The sequence below is a fragment of the Pelobates fuscus genome, chromosome 2, assembly GCF_036172605.1.
Source record: "Pelobates fuscus isolate aPelFus1 chromosome 2, aPelFus1.pri, whole genome shotgun sequence".
Taxonomy (NCBI): Eukaryota; Metazoa; Chordata; class Amphibia; order Anura; family Pelobatidae; genus Pelobates; species Pelobates fuscus.
The window spans coordinates 371,780,271-371,802,088 of record NC_086318.1 but is presented as its reverse complement, the minus strand read 5'-3'; the positions used below and the strand labels follow the sequence as shown (position 1 = coordinate 371,802,088).

Sequence of the window (21,818 nt, the reverse complement as noted above, 5' to 3'; positions counted from 1 at the left end):
CTCCTATCACACTAATTCTATGTTTCACAGCATGTTCCTAATTTTAAGCAATAAGCCTCAACTACACACACGCATTACCAATGTAGTTGTCTTGCAATTTGTTCCTGTGTATTTTACTTAGAGATGTTGGCTTAGCCTGAATCACATAGCTTACTTACTTTAACCTTTATGTCTAGACATTAATCAATGCTTACTGCATCTAAAGTAAAGTAACTCTCTAGCCATTGAGGTTTAGCATGCCGTTAGACCTTCATTTTATGTTATTTTTCTATTATAAAAAGTGTATTATTATCATATGACATCCTACCCTGCATCCCAGATGTTTATTACCGTGTATATTCCTGCTACGATGTCATTACCTGCCTGTATGCCTTACTATGCACGCAAAAATAAAGTATAAAAAAAAAAGACATTGAAGGAAACCAACACTTAAAAAACAAATGAAAAAATATAACGGCCCAAATGCGTTTAATGCTCTCATTTGTTGCACTTTACAGTAGGACTATGATGAAACTTGCATGAATGGATTCCTCAACCCTTTATTGAGTGGTGTATGCAATCAATCATGACTGTCAGCTAAAGACTAAAAATATAAAAAAAGAATTAAAATATAGTTACTAAAAATAAAAAAAAAACTATAATTCCTAAAATGGCTGTTCCTCCAACTGAGCTTTTATGAAACCTTCTTTTATTTTTGTATCTTTTTTTTGTAGTTGTGCATGTTATAACAAAAGCACTTGCGCTGCCACGACAGCAGGAGCAGGCACAGTGAGTTCAACATAGCAAAACAGAGGCATGGCATTAAAAGAACAGCGCATTTTTTAGTTTTTTGGTGAAAACAGAGATTTCAGACTAGTATAGCACTCAAGTGTAGGAAATAGTGAAAGGTTGCTATTGTGCCTATTTTGTTAACAGCTGAACCTATCGCCCCAGATGAAAGAGTGAGTCGGAGCAGTTATTAATGTTATGAGGCGGTATAGGCCATATGCCTCTTGATACGGCAGGGAGGTGACCAATGTAGGTCTACAATTTCCCAAGAGGCTTGCACCCACACAGTGAAAAGTTGGTACTGCGTTAAGGCCGGTGGGTGGGGCCAGGTGTAACCCTTGAGCCAGCAGGTGAGATAGAGTATGTTACAACGCATATTATACATAGTGTTAGGATGTGTAAAAGATAGTTTTAAAACATTATATGAACTGTGAGACAAACATTCATAATCAAAACAGCCTGTTTTAAAAGCGGACGATGACATCACTATTCACCTCGTTGGAGCGTGATTTAAGGTGCTGGGAGCTTGAATCAGCCATCCAGGGCCATCAGTTTGGCCTGTTTGGCAGAGAAGAGGTGAGTCAGTGGTCTCCTAATTAGGTGAGAGATTTCGTCCATGCTGATCTGTTCTGGTATGCCCCTTATCTTTACCTTTTCCCACCTCCTCCGGTCTTCCATGTCCTAGTGAGTATTGGTATTCCACCTTCTCAAGAGCCTAGGTTTTTGGCCTTTTAGAAGATATTGCTTTAGAGACTGATTGGCATGTTCAGCTGCTTCCTTAGTTTGAGGATGGTAAGCAGAAAAAAAAGGTAATTCCACACCCATCTCAGACCAAAATGTGGAAACCAATTGAGTACCTGCCAGGGTACCTTATGTGTTGGCACAGGCTGTGCCACACACTGGAGACATTCTGCATGTGGAGGTAGACCTTTCCAGAAGTCCCTCTTTTCTTTCCAGCGTTTCTCACGCCAGGTGTGATAGCCCTGCCACTTTTATGACATGCCACAAATTATGTCATGGCCCATTTTGGGGGCATGGCTACACATTTAAAGAACACACTATCAAAGGGGATCCCAGAACATAACTTATTGCCCTGTTGTGGTTGTGTATAGTGCCAATAGCATGTTATCATTGTGTATATCTCTTGGTTCTAACTTTGGCTATGTTTGACTATTCTACCTTCTGTACTCCTTTGACTTGGCTTTCGTACTTTCGCTGTTCTTGATTTCTGGGTCCCCTGAACTCGGCTTGTCCCTGATTACTCTCTGTCCTTGTGACGTTAGTCCGGCCACTCTAAGGTCCGGTACAGGTTACTTTTCTACTACACTCTGCGTGCTGGATTCCTATATATTCCTGACAGTACCCTGGTCAGATATTATATTAAGAGTAAGCTCATTGGACTTTCTAAGACGTCTCTCATAAAAATATCTGCTAACTCTTTAGAAGATGATCATACCCGGTGGCAAACAGAGTTACCAGCCTGCCCTAAGGCGATTTAGGCCGGCCACGAGGCCCCATCCAGCGTGAGGCCCTAGGCGGCCGCCTAAATCGCTTAATTAGAGAGCCGTCTCTGCAGAGGAATAAAATGAGCAGCCTTATGTCAATTACTATAAGAATGGTGGTGTTTACTTAAGAAAGTGAAATCTAAACAATAACATCTAATCCTTTTGGATTTGAATTGGCAATTGCTGCAGGAGACCAAAAAGGGCATTTTAGCAGTTTTACGTTGAGGCCATTCCAAAATGGTAGAATGTTTTTTTTTTTTTTTCTAGAGGAGATTTCTGAAATGCTTCATTTAATCTCTGGTAGGGCGTTAGTGCTGGACTTAGAAAGTAACCTAGAGGTAGAGAACTGAACTTTTAATGTAAAGGTTGTTTGTTCAGTCCCTACATTGTGATGCTTTTTTTCTTTAATTCTGTTTTATGAGTGTTGTAGTTATCATATTTACCATATTTTTCCATGTATAAGACTAGGTTTTTTTCAAAAAAATTTGTCTAAAATTGGGGGTCGCATTATACACAGAATGTCACTGCAGGGGGTAAAAAAAAAACCACTTGTGCGCGGGGCCTAAATTAAGATGGCGCCTGCCACATTTCAGTATGCCACGGCCCACACACATACCTGGCCTCCTTCCCGCTGATCCACTTCTGAAAAGCTGTGGCAAGGAGGAAGAGGTCCTTATATGTTTGGGAACTGCAGCAGACTTACTTACCAACAACGGAGCTCCAGAGACATGCCACATCATAAAAGGAGCAGCTATATTAAGGTTTTTTTCCACCGCAGGTAGGTCTTGCTTTCTGATTTATATTTATGGGGAAGGAAATGGGGATCAGGGAACAGAGGAAATACTACTGTGATGTCCCAGCATGCCCTCACAACACTTGCTGTATTGTGGGAGCTGTAGTCTCCCAGCATGCACTATAGAGATATTAACTTCACAGAGTACCGTAGCACATGGGAGCCATGAGAATCAGAAGTGGGTTGTTCTATTCAGACGTCACCTCTAACCTATCAAAGTTGTTATATTTGATGTTAAAAATATTGATTTCTTAATTTTGTGCTAAAAAAAAGAGGGGGCGTTTTATACCTGGAAAAATATGGTATATTCCAAAGTCATAAATGTCTATTATTTTAATACATTTTGAGAATGCCCCTGATTAAACTTGGACAAACTACATTAATTTCTCTTATTGAGTTCATGTACAGTGAACATGCAAGAGTAAATAGGTTTACTTACGTGTGTGTTTTTAATGTAAAATAATATAGTCACAGTATTTGACATCAGCTTGACAAAGACCTCTTGTTAGGTCGAAACTTTGCTGTCCTTTTTGTTTCAATAAAACTGCCTGCGGCTTTAACATCCTGGGTGCCTGGAGATATTTCTTCTATTGCTTTAGTATTTGACATCGCAACCAAATATTTTTTTAAATTTGATTTAACAATCTTTTAACAAAAAAAGTAACTACCCACTAGGCTATAACGGAACCTAATAGTTATAAATCTCAGTTCTAATACTGGCACTGTGTATGCACCTGCTGATAATGGATCCTCCAGTACCAGCACTATGAGTCCTCCAGTTCCAGAATTTTGGGTGTCTGCTAGAATGTGTTCCCCAGCCCCAATACTGTATCTCCCCCAATCACAGCAAAAAATGTATCTCCGAATGCCAACTCTATGACTATTGAAGATTGCTGACAGATATCCCCAGGTTTGCACAAAAAGTTCCCGTCTAGTCTTTTCCAGGATTCTCAAGTCTTCATTTCCTAAACTGTGTTTTTCTGTGCTATTATAATTAATTCATATTTTAGTATAATTTATCAGATGTAAAGTATCAGCGAAGGAATAGTGTAACTCGTTAGACTAACCAATTTCCTGTACAGATGGAATACATGATTAAATAATTTGTTTTTGAACAAATGAAATAAAGATTTCATTTTTTGTTTTTTAAATTTGGAACCATTTTAATATTTCATAGATACATAGATCTGGAGATGGGTAGGAGGTCTTTCCAGAAGGAGGGCTGCCACTGAGGGCCACCCTGGATTTGTAATTAGTCATGAACATCATGTAAAAGATGAGAAGCAGAGGGATGTATGGAATATAAATACATTATGCTCATATCAAAATGTTGTGAGAAGGTGGGATAATCAGTGATAAATGCTTGCAGAACTAAGCAGCACAAGCTGTCTACGGAGAACAAGGAAGCTCTGTTCAGCTCTCTGCTCCAAATAATATAGAATACATATTGTAAGTATCCCCTCAGATGTGAAATTTAAAATGATGTAAGCACTTAGAATTGCGTTAATTTAAGCGAAATACCTCAATTTCTATCTTTGATTCCTTTGTAGTGCAGTTCCACTATCTCTCTCGGGATTCTAGAACAATCTATATTGTGATGCCTTTCAGACAGTTCTCTCTTTCCTTGTTTTGTCAAAACTATGGTTTTACGGCTAACTTCCTCTCCTTTACCTTAACTGAATGTCAGCTTTAGAAACATAATTTCTTAAAAACAGAATTCTCTCTATTTCTATTTCCCCCTTTGTAGACAGACAGTACTTTGTTGTCCACTTTCAAGTCAATGAGAAGATCAACTATATGATCATTCCCTACCACAAATACTCTCTGCTGAGGTGCCATTTTTTTACACTGACCTCTCAAACTCATCATATCCAGTAAATCTCAAAATTCTGCCTCTTTTATCTTTCTGCTCTATGATACAAAGTGCACACAAATCACTTTTTTACACATTCATTATCTCACATTATGGTAACTCACTCTTTATCCGAATTACAGATGTCCAGAAATAAAAGAAGAAAGAAGAAGGATGGTAGGTATACATTTTTAGAGGCATTAGTTTTATTGCCCCATTTACTATTATTAGGGTGAGTAAGTAGGTAGGGTATTTTTTTTGGGGGGTGCCTATGATCTTGTCGATCCCTAGCCATTCAGAGAGTCAATGGTGACAATTTTATGGGGGTAGACAATGGCATATCCACCCCATGTATATTTATGTATAGCCCTCACCCACCACCCTCTGTTTATAATTAATATTTATACCAACCCCCATAGGCTTTTTTATTTTATTTTTATTATTTGCCCTCTGGCTTTTTGCTGTCAAATCCAATAGGCCAATGTAGCAGCCACTATGCGTCTGTTAAATGAGTCGCCAAAGTCTGCAATTTTTAACTAGAATTATAGGCAAACCAGTATATTTTTGGCTCCTGATAAGCCCCTAACTGCTGTGATAAAATTGATCAGAACCATTAAATGTCTTATAAGGAGCCAAAAAACTGACAATATATGCCATTGGTTGTAATGTAATCAAGGCCAATGACAGCCCATTCAATCTCCTAGTAGCTTTGTCTATCGATTGTGTCAACCTCAGTTTGCAGACCTATGTCTCATATGTTGGACATTTCTAAATCTGTTCTGCTCTTATGGAATGCCTGTCCTCTCTTCATATTAGGCTTTCCACTAACCTCTAATTGTTAATCCCTAACAACTCTTCTTTAGGAAAGCAAATTAACAGAAATCTCTTGTTTCACATATCGTCCCTACTGCTGCATTAACCCTATGTCACCTTCTGACTTTACTAAGAGCCATATGTCACATTATTTATATAAATACTGGACACTTTAGTACATCTAGCATTCAATCTTCCCTTCTTAATACTTTATATTTCTCTTACTGAAGCTATTACAGTTAAGCACCCAATTCAGTTATTCACATGTTTTGTTTACTATTTGTACAGTGCAATGGAACATACTGGTTCCTTACTGAAAGGGTACTGATATTGTGTACTATTCTTTGTGAGCACTTGGTTTTGTGTGTCGCAGTATGCAAGTAATTGGTACTGGGGACCGCTTGCGTTAGCACTTGATATTGTGTCGGTCTGGGTAGAAGCATGCAACGCTTCAGGAAAAGGTTCAGGAAGAACAATGTAGAAAGTGTGAATCACAGAGGAACAACCTGTCAATACGATGGTTAAAGATTGCAGGAAGGGGAATGGAATAATTTATAAAATTCCTAAATGATGACCAGTGTATTAAACTGTTTTAGCAATTCTGTGTGGTTCTCAAAACACTGCTGCTCTTTTTAAAGAGCCTATTTTATTTACTCAGAAAATATACATATTCTATCCAATTTACAGCCGGGTTTTCCAAAGAAACAATCACATGGCAGTGTTATCCCTCTTACTGCATATCCCATAATGCCGCCCATGTAAATTGTAGCTGTTTGATTGTATTATGTGAACCAGTGGGCATATTAAATATTATTCTGTAAATTCTTCATATTATGTGAACATTTTAAAGTTTTAATGTTAATGTTAAAGTTTTAATGTAGGTAAATCGTTACACCCAACATGTCCTTCCAGCCCCCCCAAAATCTCCCATAATGAATAATACAAAATATTTAGCATTTGCTGGGATTCTGAAAAACATGTAATACCCTAGATGACCGAAATCTGATACCCACTGGGATTATGCTAAAGGTTTGGCCTTCAGCAAAGTAATTGTGGTCACGGCTTGCAATGATGTGTGAGGAGAGGATAGGTTTTAACAATGCATCATGTTTGTGGAATAATACAAGTGGGAAATTGCTATCAGTGGTGATGGTTGTTATGTTTCAAAGAGCAATAGGTGCAGTGGAATGGAAGATACAGTGAGATAGGATAAATAAGGACCACTTTTGATTACGTGGGTTCATGCAAGCGATCGACACATCCATGCAACACCACACCATGGCTATAGTACCATAACTCCGACTCAAAGGGCAGTAGCCCCAAAACCCCCAATAGGGGAAAAAATTCCAACCATTTGCAAACCAAACCCCCTTGTAGGGACAATGCGGGAGGTACTAAACAGACAGTCAGGTCCTAACCTACACGAACGAGCCCGATTATTGACCCACGCACTAAGGCCGATTGGGCCGGCAGATCAGAAAATCCTCAATCACTATATTGATTATGAAATCGATGACCTTTAATGTAAACGGATTGAACTCCTCAGGTAAATGGAGGCTTTTGCTTAAAGATATGAGGAACCATCGAATTGACGTAGCCTGTATCCAGGAAACCCACTTGAATAAGCCCTGTATTCCGACAATGTTTGCAAAGTTTTACCCTATACAGTTCCACGCTTTATCAGAATCTAAATACAAGAGGGTCTTTATCTTCATTAGCCGGGATGTTGCTTTCACACTTCAACGAAAACAGACCCACAAGGGAGATATATAATTTTGGTTGGTTTAATGCTTTCTTGACGGGACCATTGACCATCTAAGAAAAAGAGACAGCTAAAAAACAACTGCCCCCTTGTAAAGGCACTAGGCACAGATTGCTTCTCTAACCTTTACTATAAAATGTTTATACACATATTGGCCCCTCACCTACTTACAGTATATAATAAAGCTCGGACCTTGGGATCCCTACCTCCTGACATGCTTTTAGCTACGATAGTAACACTGCTCAAGCCAGACAAGTCCTCTGACCTCTGCAAAAGTTACAGCCCAATTTCGTTGTTAAACACAGATGCAAAGATATACACTAAAATACTGGCCACAGGACCGGACCGCTACTCCCCGTACTAATACACAACGACCAAACAGGATTTGTTCAGGGTAGACTGGGCCTGGACAACACAAGGAAACTGTAGCTGGTTCTTGACCAGATGAAGAGGTCCGACTGGGGCAGTTTGCTGTTGTCCTTAGATGCAGAAAAAGCGTTTGCCTCGGCTGGACCTTCCTGCGGCAGGCTTTGCTGGGTTACAGTTTTCCCCACCAGGTTGTAGAACAGATTTTCGCACTGTACTCCGCACAGGTCTCCCAAGCAGGGTTTGTATCCTCCCCATTTTGGGTTTCTAATGGCACGAGGCAGGGCTGCCCACTATCCCCTCTCCTTTACGTGTCGGCATTGGAACCATTCCTACAGGTCATCAGGGGACATTCACAAATACACGGGGTAAAGATACTGGACCAACAGATAAAAATTTGCACATTTGCGGATGATATATTACTGTACATTACTGATCCCTCAGAATCCCTACTGGCGTTAAGTAAGCTCATCAAGTCCTATAGTGCAATGACCTATTATTCACTAAATACCAGCAAATCACAGGCAATGCCCATAGGTTTCAACATTAACACTGCAAAGATTGAGATCTACTTCTGATTTTGATTGGAGGCGGGACAATATCAAATATCTGGGGCTAACCGTTACTAAGAACCCTGCTAACTTGGCCCCTGAAAATTATATAGCAGTATGGAAATCATGTAAACAACTACTGAAAAATTGGACCCCTGTGTTCCTCACTTGGACAGAATGAGTGGTAGCGTTTAAGATGTCTATACTCCCTCGATTACAATATCTCTTTAGAAACGCTCCCAATAGCCCTTCCCCTTTCTTTTTTCAAAACAGTCAATACTGACTTGAACAAATTTATATGGGCAGGGGCAAAGCCCAGAGTGTCATGAAAACTAATGCAAGCACCCACCAAGCAGGGAGGCCTTGCGGTACCCAATGTGCAGATTTACTACGACGCTACCATCCTAGCTACTACATTTCCCACATTTCTGCAAATGCCTCAACCACAATGGGTCCCCATGGAAAAAGTGACTTACGAAATAGCCCACCTAATATGGCTACCGAAACAACACTGCCCCAAGCTGCCTTCCCCCTCACCATACATAGCCTTGCTCTTACAAACCTGGGAGAAATATAGACACCAACTAAGCCCCTTGTCGATGGTGACCTCATTAAAGGCACTAACCTACTGCATTCCCACCTTCCATGCGACACCATGGCATGAATGTGGTATAACTCATTTAGGTCATCTGTACCAACACGGCTCCCTTTTTCGATTTGGGTGCCTTGACGCACAAATATGTACTCCCTCCCACCTCAGCATATTCCCACATTCAACTCAGATCAATCCTACGAAGGAATCACTTAATAAACTTACCCGACCCACACAAACACACAGAAAACACAGAGTGGGAACAAATGTGCATCAAAGGGATACCGCCTAAACACTGTAAACTGATCTCCATGTGTTATAGATTGTTATCAGACCATATACCTTTCTAGGAATCCAAACCGGCCAAACACTGGGAGAGCGACCTAGGGTCCTCTATTACTCCCAAATGGTGGGATTCCATAGTCAATGCCCCAACTGAATTAATTAAAACCTCCACGCTCTTAGAACAAGAAAGACAAATGTTGTACAGGTGGTACTTAGTGCCGATCAAGCTACACGCTATTTTCTCCAACACGTCCGCCTCTTGTTGGAGATGCCAACGTGCAGAGGGAACCATGCTACATATCTGATGGCAATGCCACTCACTAGCAACCTTCTGGGAAGAGGTTCAAAAATGAATTAGGATATCACAGGCTGCACCATAAACTTCACATCCTTAACGTATATGCTACTGGAGCTCTCAAAATCAATCCTCAAGAAAACCTGTAAGCTGATTACACATATTATCCTCACAGCTCAAAAAACTTATAGTGAGGAAATAGAAAACTACCTCAATACCATTCATGCATCAGCTTAAGGCTGACATTGATGTACAGAAAAATTATGAAACGAGAATCACTTCCATATTTCCCTCCAATAAACTAACTAGGGAAACATGGAACATCTGGGACACATGGAGATTGAGTAACCCTAATCAACTGTAAATGATTGTGAAATGGCAACAGCAGGTGAAGGGCAACGGTTAATGCAGTGTGACAGGGTACAAAGTGGGCCATCAAACAAGGTACGGCCGACCTCGACCAGATGAATGGATAGACATTACTACTGTCTAGTTATTAGAAAGGATGATATGCTGTCGATGTTACCCCTGTTCCCCCCATTCTTCCTTTCTGTACCCCAACCCACTTAATATTGGAGAAACAATAAAAATCTTCAAATTAAAAAATTAAAAAAATGCATTTTTATAATGTTTTTTTTTTTAGTAAACCCAGGATTTGTCACAATGTTCTGCAATAATGCTAATTCTCTGGATTTATTGAATAAAACTGACACACTTCCCTTCCCCAGAATTGGTACATCCATGTTATATCCACCTCTTCTTCCAAATTAGGCAAAACTTGTGTATCTATCCAAATCTCTCTCTTTCGCACACGACTCTTAAAAAAGTTTTTTTTGAGAAAGGTGCGGGTGAATTAACATGTTTAACATTAATACTTCTAATAATAGGTTTCAAAACAAATTGACCAAAATTTCCCCATAAAGAGACCATAACTACTTCATCTTGTAGAAGAGCTGTTCATGCTTTAATTACTGTATGTACACACTATGCTTCTAATTTGACTCCTATTTCGACCTAAAGTTCTTATAAGCAGAGCTCCATCTTGCACACTGACCAATCAAAGCCACTGCTCTTTGGGAATGAGCACAAGCAAATGTAAAAACATGTCCCAATCGCTGTGGCAATAAGTGCTATACGCATCCAGCTCTTATCACTGAGCTCCCATGCCAGCTAAAATGTTTAGCTGGCATGCTGGCTATTTGTTCTCTATGACAAGAATTTGATTGGTAGCATGCACAGCAGCCTTACATGTGCTACCTGCCACAAATGCTTCTCTATGAGAAGTATTTGATGGGACAAAGATAGTCAAGCTACAGGAAGCTGCTCAATGTCATCAAAGTGGGAGTATCAGTCTTGAAAGAGAAGGCTGTTTTAAGTGCAGGAAAAAAGACAAGTTTAAACAGTTTTTAATGTAAAAAACCAACCAAAAAAAAAACAAAGAAAAAAAAGTGCAACTTAACATAAATATCCAATGTTAATAACACAAAAATAAAATATTTTTGTATAGTGTATTCCTTTAAATATATTTTACGTTTTTAAGGGCTTTTGCTCTTTAGCGGAGCCTTATAAGTCTCCACTCATTGCATATCATCTAATTAAAATTTTTATTTTGCACATGTTACAGCTCAAATCTGTGGGTGAACAAATGAGTGACTTTATTGGTAATATCGTGAAAAGTGACAGACTGGTATTTCACCTGGTCACTGAGAGGCAGGTGGCTATGATCATGGTGATTTGCTATTACAGTGATTGATATTTGAACTGTCACTCATATTTTAAATAGTCTCCAGATATGTCAATATTAAAGCGCCAATGTTATTTTTACTTTTCTTTTGGTTTTTCTTTCCTTATGTCCCCTCTATCGTAATGTCCCCATAATGACTTCTCTTTGCCATTCTGTTGGATTGATTTTACTTAGGATTGTGGGTAAATTTGACTTGCAACTGAAACATGAATCTTGCCTAATTGTTTGGTTTGGTCACTTTGACAGCTAACGGGAGCACTCGGGAAAAAAAATAAAAAGAGTTTTAGACACTGGGCAATACATAGAAGCAGATTATATAAAGTTTGTTTTGGTTATAGAGTCACTTTAACACAGAGGGTTACAGAAAGGCTATTGGCAAGATATGTGTAAATGTGGCCATATACTGAAATGTAATCTATGATCATTTGTTAACATAAAGCCGCTCACATCTCGTAAAATTAGAACAAAGTGCATTATATTAACAAGCAGTGAAGTATTAGGAAGATACTGCACCAGCCCCATTTTAAGAAGATGTTAGTGATTTTCTTACTTTCTCGAATGCTAGGATTTCGCGTAGCTCTTTCTTGAAATCAATAAACCGATCGTGATAGATGGCCATGCACCATGCTTCCATGAAGTAGCTGTTTTCAAAAGAAGGAAAAATCGAGTTATCCAGTGAACCTCTCATTAACGGCTAATAAAGTATTTACCTGTTTTTTTTTTTCTTCATTTCATTATTATTTTTTTTTTTTGCTTTTATAATTTACAGCTCAGGGCCCATCAGGATCGTTTGTTCATAAAATGCCTTCCCATAACAGCATGGTCAATCAATTCTTTTAATGGATGTTCCTGATGTACAGCCAGCTCTTGTAATTACATTTAAAGTGGCTTAATTCAGAGCTGTAGCAAGTCCCAGTGAAGAATCCTGATTTTATCAGAATCTAAAAGCCCGAAGACCTGTAAAGGACCATGTCTCCATTATCCGGTCTCATTTGAGAAAAGCAGATTGTAGGATTAACTGAACTGCTGCATAAACAAATTAAATTTGTGTAGACAATGAGACAAATGTTGTTCGGCATTAAGGCCTCAGGATTAATGCATTGATAGAAAAACAGTCCGTCATAGAGTTACCATGTAGTCTCAAGGTCGGTGTTCTTGTTTAGAACTTTCTTGTTTTTATTAGAAAACCTCATTATAAACATTTTAATTCATGTATAAACATGTATAGCTTCACCTCCTTAACCATAACTTTTGCTTGATTGTCATGTAGACATTCATTTCCGTGCCATTCGTCACCCAAGTAATAGAATGCTAACAACCCGTTATTTGGTACAGACAGTAATATTACAATAAAACAAGCAGATACTTTATTCAGTGTCGCTCTGACAGAGATCACACAGGGTCCTTAATGAAGCTCTGATATTTTCATTGGTATCTCTTTGATCTTGGTATAATTGGCAAACAATATATCAGTATTCAGTAAGCGATTGAGAAATTGCCATGTGATATTATTCAAAATATAGTTCCACATTTACTCACAGGGAACCAAGTGAGGAATTAGCTAATACAGCCAGAAATATAGCATGTTTGGCACTATTTATTTTATTTTAGATATACTTGAAAAACAGTGTATCCTTCCTGGTCCAAAATATGTTTATAATATTATTATTTAAAGGGTCACTTCAGTGGCCAAAATCCTAAAAAAATAAATAAAATAAAAAATCTAATAGATCACTGTGTAGTAGATAAACCTCCGATAAAAAAAAAACATGCATGCATTTATTTATGTGTTTCAAAATTGATGGTATATCCGATAATATACAGATCAGTACAGTGCGCTACCCACTTGCTTTAGATCCATGGACCTAAAGGGAGCTAAATTTGCCCACAATTCTAAAAGTGCCTATTTTTATTGAAATCCGCACTTTTATAAACTGTCACACGTGTGACAGACAACAGATACATGAAGGATTTCAGCAAGCTTAAGTGCTTTGGGTGTAGTGTGTTCCTTTAATGAATAATGAAGTTGGTTATCCATCATCAGCTAATTATACCTAACAAATCCTACTAGAACAAATAAAACATGACGATTTTTTAGGGTTTACATATCATATATAACTTATGATTTCATTGCTATACATATATGGATTAATATGATTATTTATAGATTTTTGTATAAAATGCTGCTTTCATTACATTATTACACCATTACGTCTAACATTAAACAATCTATATTTAAATACTTGAGCCATGCATTTAGATAGATAGATAGATGAATTATTTGATACGTTTGAATACGTTTTAAAACGTTTGTCACATTTATGTAATTTTTTTTTAAATAACACAATTCAGATAATGCTAATCAACACACAATGACCTAGGATTTAACCACAGCATCCAACTTGGAAGAGTTTCCCATATCTCCATCGATTTTTCTAGCTCGGCTATGTTGTTCTAAAACATCCTTGTCAATTCCTAACCAATCCAAATTTACCGATTTATCCCTGACTGTCTAAAAAGATCGTTTTAATTCTATGGTTTAACAACACATGACACTCTAGAGCAGCCATTAGAGTAGACATCAATCTACTTTATATAATCAACACTTAAATTCCTCTGGGTTGTGAGCAAAATATAATTTTTTTTTTCTTGTTAACATTTTGTTGTACTGATCTTTAATTAGCTTTGGCTATTTAATATGTATTCAACATTAGGGAATGAGATACAATTGATAAGGGCTACTTAACGTGGTATTAACCTGCATTCTGGTCGGTCAGACAGAGCTGCCACAGTGTTGGGAAACGTTTATCACTCAAAGCTCTCAGGGCTGTTATGAATGTGGGGTGAAATATGGGTCAGTAGAAAACACATACCCATTGATATACTTTAAAACTGGGATACCAATGGACTCGAGTTTGGTCAAGAAAACTCTTTCATAGCCATTATCTCCTCAGCCTCAAAGTCAGACTACAAAGCATCCTTCCTGTGGTGTTAATCAGGGTCTCTACGGCTTTGTTTTCAGACTAAAGGCAACCTCATGGTTTTAAGCACAGACGGTACCGACAGCATGTGGCACCGGTGAGAGAAGTCCATGTGCCTTCTGTCTTTGGGGTGTGCAGTTCGCCACACATTTTACAACTTAATGGACTAACTGGCCAGGTAGGTAGCCTAAAGAGCAACTGGCACTTTCCAGATTTTAGCACAACCAAATTGCTTTATTACATTTTTTATATTTACATTTTTTTTAATTCACAGGTTTTGAAGGAAAATGCCAAGCAAATGCACACGTATGGCACTGCTGGAGAATTTGTCTGTAGATGCCCAAGGGAGCATGAATGCATCAGATGCATTATGGGACGGCAGAGCGCACCTTAGTACAGCAGAGATGAGGGCGCTTTTTACTTATGTCTGATGATTTATTCACCTCGAGAACTGCTGAAAATAAGTACTGGGGTGAGCAAGCAAGGAATTTTCAGTAACAGTTCAACAATCTGCCTTAATAGGGCTGATTTCTAACAATCCCTCCAAACTATCCCTATTAAAGTGGATAGTCCCTATTTTGAACACAAATTCCTCTGTCCCTCTTTTCTAACCCAATGTCCCCCTTTTGAATGAGCTGTGTTTCGCACTACAACAAAAATACTCACAGTAAAGAATATTTAAAGTACATCGAGTATGTTTAGAAATTAGGCTGATTAAATAAGAAACATTGTTATTATTCTAAATTGCATTTTAGTTGCAAAAAAAAAATCTTTAGAGCAATTCCACCCTGGCAACACCCCCACTAATAACCCTACTAACACCCTAAAATTAAAGTGTCCCTCTCTAATTATATGAAATGTTGGGAGGAATGCGAACCATTACTAGTAATATCCATTTTTTTTAATACTACGCTTAGTTATACACTTAATTTAACAACTGTGTGCTAGTGAGATGTGAAAAATAAAATTAAATGTAGAAATCAACACCCATACCTCTTACCCATCCCGAGTTCAGCAGGACAGTCCCAATTTTCGGGTTCTGTCACTCAGTATTTTTATTAGATAAATAAACTAAGCAGAATTATGCATCTTGTCCTGGCCTCCATTGTCACACCACCCTAATTCTAAAATATTTACTTTTTGCTGGTTACTGTATTTCAATACATTATGTTTATAATGTTATAACAAGATCTAAACTGCAAGAAGGAACCATATGAATATACCAAGCCATTCAGATAGGAATATGTTATTATGGGCCATGTCCTTTACTTGTCCACCATAATATCAATAGAAAATAGACAGAGTCAGAACTTGGGTTAAAGGACCACTATAGGCACCCAGACCACTTCAGCTTAATGAAGTGGTCTGGGTGCCAGGTCCATCTAGGATTAACCCTGCCTGCTGTAAACATAGCCGTTTCAGAGAAACGGCTATGTTTACATTAGGGCTAATCCAGCCTCTAGTGGCTGTCTCATTGACAGCCGCTAAAGGTGCTTCCGCGCTTCTCACTGTGATTTCAAGCACAGTGCTGGAAAAAGGTAAGGGATTAACCCCTTCCTCACCCTAGAGCCCGGCGGGAGGGGAATCCAGAGGGTGAGGGGGACCCAAGGACCCTATAGAGCCAGGAAAAAGAGTATGTTTTCCTGGCACTATAGTGGTCCTTTAAGGAGCAAAACATGTTGGGGGCTAATATAGACTAGGCACTTTCTAACAAAATAATGATGGTGTACAGTGTAAAGATACAGGAAAATAAAACATAGGCTGCTCTTACGTCTCGGTAGATCCTTGATGCTTGGTGCTTTATGTACTGTGCATGTTTTCTTGTCACTTGTATACATATATGCATTGACCATATCAAGAAACGTCTGCTGACTTTTTGTTCTTTATCAAGTATAGATTTATAAAACAAACAAAACATCAGATTGACCAAAAAAAAAAAAAAAAGACGGATACAGGAAAATAGTTTTAACCATGGGGAGTAAACCTAACTAACTAGGAAGCATTCGGAAACAGAAGGAAGAGAAAAAAAATAACTAGCACCATTTTTACAGTCCTGAAATTCTCTCCTCTGTGATACACATTTCAAAATTGTTTTTATGAAAATATAGAACCATAGAATGTGACGACAGATAAGAACCATTCGGCCCATCTAGTCTGCCCAATTTTCTAAATACTGTAATTAGTCCCTGGCCTTATCTTATAGCTAGGATATGCCTTTAAATAATGAATTTTACAGCACGCACATTGTTATGTAAGGCTGGTGGCCATCCACATAAAAACAAATCCTACAAAGAGAACACATTCTGTGCTACACAACAGGCAGGTGTATGGATGTAGGATATGGTCAAAGGGCAGGTGTACTGTTAATTAACGTGTCCCATAGATTCAATTACCGAGCTTAACTAGGTATAATTTGATGCACAAAGCAGCTACCTTAAGGGAAGGGAAATTCAACTCAGTAATTGTAAGGTTCGATTTCCTACTTCTTTGTGTTTCTCAGTCTATTAATCTACTAATCTAATTTGAAGTCACTGTTAAGTCAATCATTTTTAGGGGGAGATTAATTTGGATAAAATATTAATCATTTTGCAACTGGCTATTTTAGTAGTTAATGATTTCATTTAAATCTGGAAAAAAAGTGGGTTTTTTTTTTTTTTTTAAAATAGTCTTTATTTTGGTTTTTAAAATAGCCAAGTGGACACAGAATGGAATTATAGAGGAGAATTGAGAGTGATGGCTAAAATACATAAAAATGTCAAAAACACCACAATTATCGTTTAGACAGTGTCTCAACTGCACATAAATCTACTGACTGGATAAATAGTTGAGAGAATTGAGAGAATATATCAATTTAAAAATATCTTCGTTAAGAATTGGTTATGATCCTAGGTATGTCTCTAAGGAGCCACTAAGTTATATTTAAATATTTTTAATCAGAAATCTTGATTCTCAAAGGTAGACTCTATGGACAATATGTTTATTGCATATAAGTAATGTTACCAAAATAAAATATATTAAAATATGCACTAATATTTTCTAAGCCCTAAAATCTAACTTTTATTAGATGGACTGGCCATTGCAGTTAGCGAAGACTTAACTACTGACTGACAGACCATGGAGGAAGCCCTAAACACAGAAAAAAAATGTATTACAAGTAAGACAAAGGGCAGGGTCTTTTCACTATAACCACTTCAATACGATAAAGTGAATATGGGGCTTTGAGTGACCCTTTATGAAATTTCTTTTCATGCGTCGCCCCAAATCAGGATATTGTCAGGATACACTACACTACTTGCAGCGACCGGTGTATCTAATGTTTACAGACCAGGCCGCTGTGTGAGGAAGGAGTGCCTGTCAGTGAGGCCAGCGGGCGCTGCAGGAGGAGGTGAGCAATCAGCGGTATTCCCATTGCCACGTGGGAGTGCCGCCGCAACGAGACGTGCCCGTCGGTTCCCAGACCGTTCTCTGGCAGGAGCGGACCCGGCAGGCCGCATGACAGATGTCTCTGTACATTTTAGAGGTGGATCAGTACTTTTCTACCATTTTACTTTTCAGCCTACTAGGATTACCCTTACACTTATATGGGAGCTACCCAATTTAAATTTTTTAGAAAAACTATTCAGCCCACTCTCGCCTGGTCTACGGGGGTATAAATCATGAGCTGGGGGGGTGTATTTGTGCAGTGGTTTGTGCCCATAGGCTTAATAGCAAGGTGCTGCATGTAAAAATAGACATGAGGGAGAGGCGGGGCCTGACTGCCGATGGGATCAGATGTGCTCTGTCTGAGCTCCTGCTTCAGGGCCTGATAATCGGCGCTAACTAGGAGCCAAAAACTACCACTGACCCATATCGGTGCCCACAGTGACCTCCAGCTGCTGGGGTACACAGGGATACCCTCCAAGACCCTACCTGGCATCCATTGTAACCCGAAGGGCCCGAAGCTCGACGGAGCTTGAGCTGGGATGGGACGGCCACCCTCCCGGGTCTGCGACCGACGTCTCGCTTACCCCTTCCCCCCCCCCGGACCGGGGGAATTATCCCGGTCTCCACGGGCAGCTACTACAGCACCAACCTGGGCTCCAACAGCCGCCCTGCAGCAGAAAACCCGCCAGGCAGATCCCCTCAAGATGGCCACCGCACGCCAGCCATGTGCACAACCCGCAAGCATGAAGGGGCTGCACGCAGCAGAAACCAGCCCGCACCAACTGCCCATCACAATAACAAGCTCCAAGGCGAGGACGGCAGACAACTCCGAGCAGCCCAAGGCACAAACCACCATCACCACGCAAGGACAAACGGGGAGCAAAACGAGCAAGACCCCACTGATCTACCACAACCAGAGGACATAGTCTAAAATTAGAAGGACAAAGGTTTAAAAATAATATCAGGAAGTATTACTTTACTGAGAGGGTAGTGGATGCATGGAATATGCTTCCAGCTGAAGTGGTAGAGGTTAACTCAGTAAAGGAGTTTAAGCATGCGTGGGATAGCCATAAGGCTATCCTAACTATAAGATAATGCCAGGGACTAATGAAAGTATTTAGAAAACTGGGCAGACTAGATGGGCCGAATGGTTCTTATCTGCCGTCACATTCTATGTTTCTATGTTTCTATGTTTCTCATAACGCTGACTCACCGATGTACCTTTCCCCTTTAGTCATGCAATGTAAAACAGTGCAGTCTTAGATAAACTGTAATATTTACATTGCAGTATTAAGACTGCCTCTAGTGGCTGGCTACCAGAAGCCACTAGAGGCGCTTTCCGGAGTTTACACGACTCTGGGTCTATCAAACAACACTGGACATCCTCACGCTCTGCAGTGAAATCCCAATAGGAAAGCATTGAGCAATGACGCAATGCTTCACTGTGGGGAGGGCCTAATGCACTCATGGTGCTCGCCACGCATGCACATTTGGTCCCCCCATCAGATGATGTCAGACGAGGTTGGGCGTGCGACCCAGCACCTATGGGCATCGCCAGTGTTAGGAATACAACTTTGTATTCCTAACACTATAGAATCCCTTAAGACTGTATCAAGGCTGAAATTATATCTTAACATCATCCATCACTATTGCTGTAAAGTCACTGGAGTCAAATATCCATGCTTCTTTAAAATGCTGTAACTAAATGTGAGGTGGCCCTGAAAATGACCGCTAAGGGACATCCATAATAAGTGACTAAATTGCCATAATCCATCTGAGATAGCAGTTTAGTGCAGGTTCAATCGATCTACGGGTTATTCTACATGGAATGTGTTGATCCAGGTATAATACTTGGCCTGCAGTATTCTATTCATTCATTCTTGTTCTTGTGAGTGCTTTCCTTCTTTGCTTGTTTTCAATGTAACTATATACGTACAAGCTATAAACCAGTTTACTACATTTATCCACTTGGTTTTCAAACACACAGTGACATTAATCCCTCTGGCATGGCAGAGTAGCGGTTGTCAGGATCCAAATATTGTTACCTACAATAATTCACCATTAATCAACAAATCAATAAAACCGAATATTTTTATGTGGTGCAATTTGGGGCAGATAATGGATGGGTCAGGCACCTTGGCTCCAGTGCTACAACAGATACTCTCTGTATAAAACCAGGTATGATGGCGCCTTTGAGAAGTATTGAGGTTTATGTTAAATATGTTGGTGTTCACCTATTCATTTCCAATACGGTCACGGGATTAAATAGATGAAAACATCCAGATCTAGTTTAATCTTTTAGGAACAAGGTCCTATGGGTTGTATTAAACACACAAATTATAGTTACACGCTATTTACAATTAAAAAACAATTTAGGATGGCTGCATGAGTGCTACATTTATCTGTGATATCTGAACACAACTACGTCCACTTTGGTAGCAAATTTCCAAAAAAAAATAAATAGGGTACTATGACACACATAAAAACACTTACTGCTAACTCTTATAAACCTACAGATTTAATCACTATCACTTTACTGAACAACTTCTAAGAGATGGCAGATAAAGTCATAAAAGAGGTCCTTTCAGCTTGGTAAATTCAAGCTAAATCTGGTGTAGAAAATAGTGATCTCTTAGACAATATGGCTCGAGGGGTGTCTTAAGGGGTGTCTTAAGGACTATTTATGTAACTAAAGTATTTTATTAAAAGATCAAACATGTTATTGAAACAAACTCTAAAAGGCCAAAAGTAACAGCAACATTTAATTACATTTATGGAACCCATTGTCATGAAGATGGTTCTCTTTTCCAGTAGCTTTGTTATTCACATTCCACTATAGGTAAGAGACTTAAAGGACCACTATAGTGCCAGGAAAACAAACTCGTTTTCCTGGCACTATAGTGCCCTGAGGGTGCCCCCACCCTCAGGGTCCCACTCCCGTGGCGCTGAAGGGGGAGGAAGGGGTTAAACCCTTACCTTTTTTCCAGCGCCGGGCTCCCTCAGCGCTGGGGACTCTCCTCCCTCTTCTTCCGTCACCGGCTGAATGCACATGCGCGGCAAGAGCTGCGCGCGCATTCAGACAGTCCATAGGAAAGCATTGTCAATGCTTTCCTATGGACGCTGGCGTCTTCTCACTGTGAAAATCACAGTGAGAAGCGCGGAAGCGCCTATAGCGGCTGTCAATGAGACAGCCACTAGAGGCTGGATTAACCCATAGGTAAACATAGCAGTTTCTCTGAAACTGCTATGTTTACTGCAAAAATGGTTAAACCTAGCTGGACCTGGCACCCAGACCACTTCATTAAGTGGTCCTTTAAGCTTGCAGTACTCTGGTCCTTTTGCAGATATACCTTAGACATATACATGTTCATCATAATACATACACATACATTTTTACAAGATCATGGGAAAGACAGACAGAGCGAACTGGGTCATAAACCAAGATTGCCCCTTATATAAATGAACACTTGGGCATGTATAAATGCAGGATCAGAGCTTTCATAATTTTAATTATTTAATCAAATACATGAATACTAAAAAGTATTTTATCACCAGAGTTCTCTGGTGAGATGCAAAATATTAATAATAATAATGAAAGAAAAAAAGAAAATTTTCTTCCTTGCTCTTTAAAAACTGTTTTGGTCTCTTAAGGCCACTTGAAAACTCTGGCAACCTTAAGTAGATTAACTATCTCCTGTTGCGATGTGTTGAATGGTTTCAGGTATCGAACCTGTACTGAATCAAATAATACAGACTTTGAATATCCACCACTGATGGAGAAAGGACCTGGTGTATGTTGGTGAATATTATGGGATAGGAGAACATTCAATAATTAGAAACAGATAAACAAACATTAAGAATTAAAAATATATTGCCTAAAGGGGGGTTCAGTGACACAGGGGCAGGGGATCAGGGTGTTAAGTCCTTGTACATATATGTTAATTTAGTAGAATTTCAATCTACTCCCAAAATTTTTATTTTGTCCTATTTTAGAAAAGCAGAATTATTATAATGAAAAAATATCACACATAGGCTAAATTTTATGCGTTTTGTAAAGAAAGAAATTGTTTAATTTTCTTAGTTGTAAC

The 21,818-nt window shown here is 39.2% G+C and overlaps 1 protein-coding gene across 1 annotated transcript in view; it reads right to left on the bottom strand.

Annotated features, from left to right (window-relative positions):
* CFAP61 (cilia and flagella associated protein 61) overlaps positions 1-21,818 on the bottom strand; it is a 232,240-nt gene that overhangs the window by 6,794 nt on the left and 203,628 nt on the right. Inside the window, exon 25 of the mRNA XM_063443717.1 lies at positions 11,877-11,967. Coding sequence (XP_063299787.1) covers positions 11,877-11,967 — 91 coding nt within the window. The remainder of the gene's footprint in view (positions 1-11,876; positions 11,968-21,818) is intronic.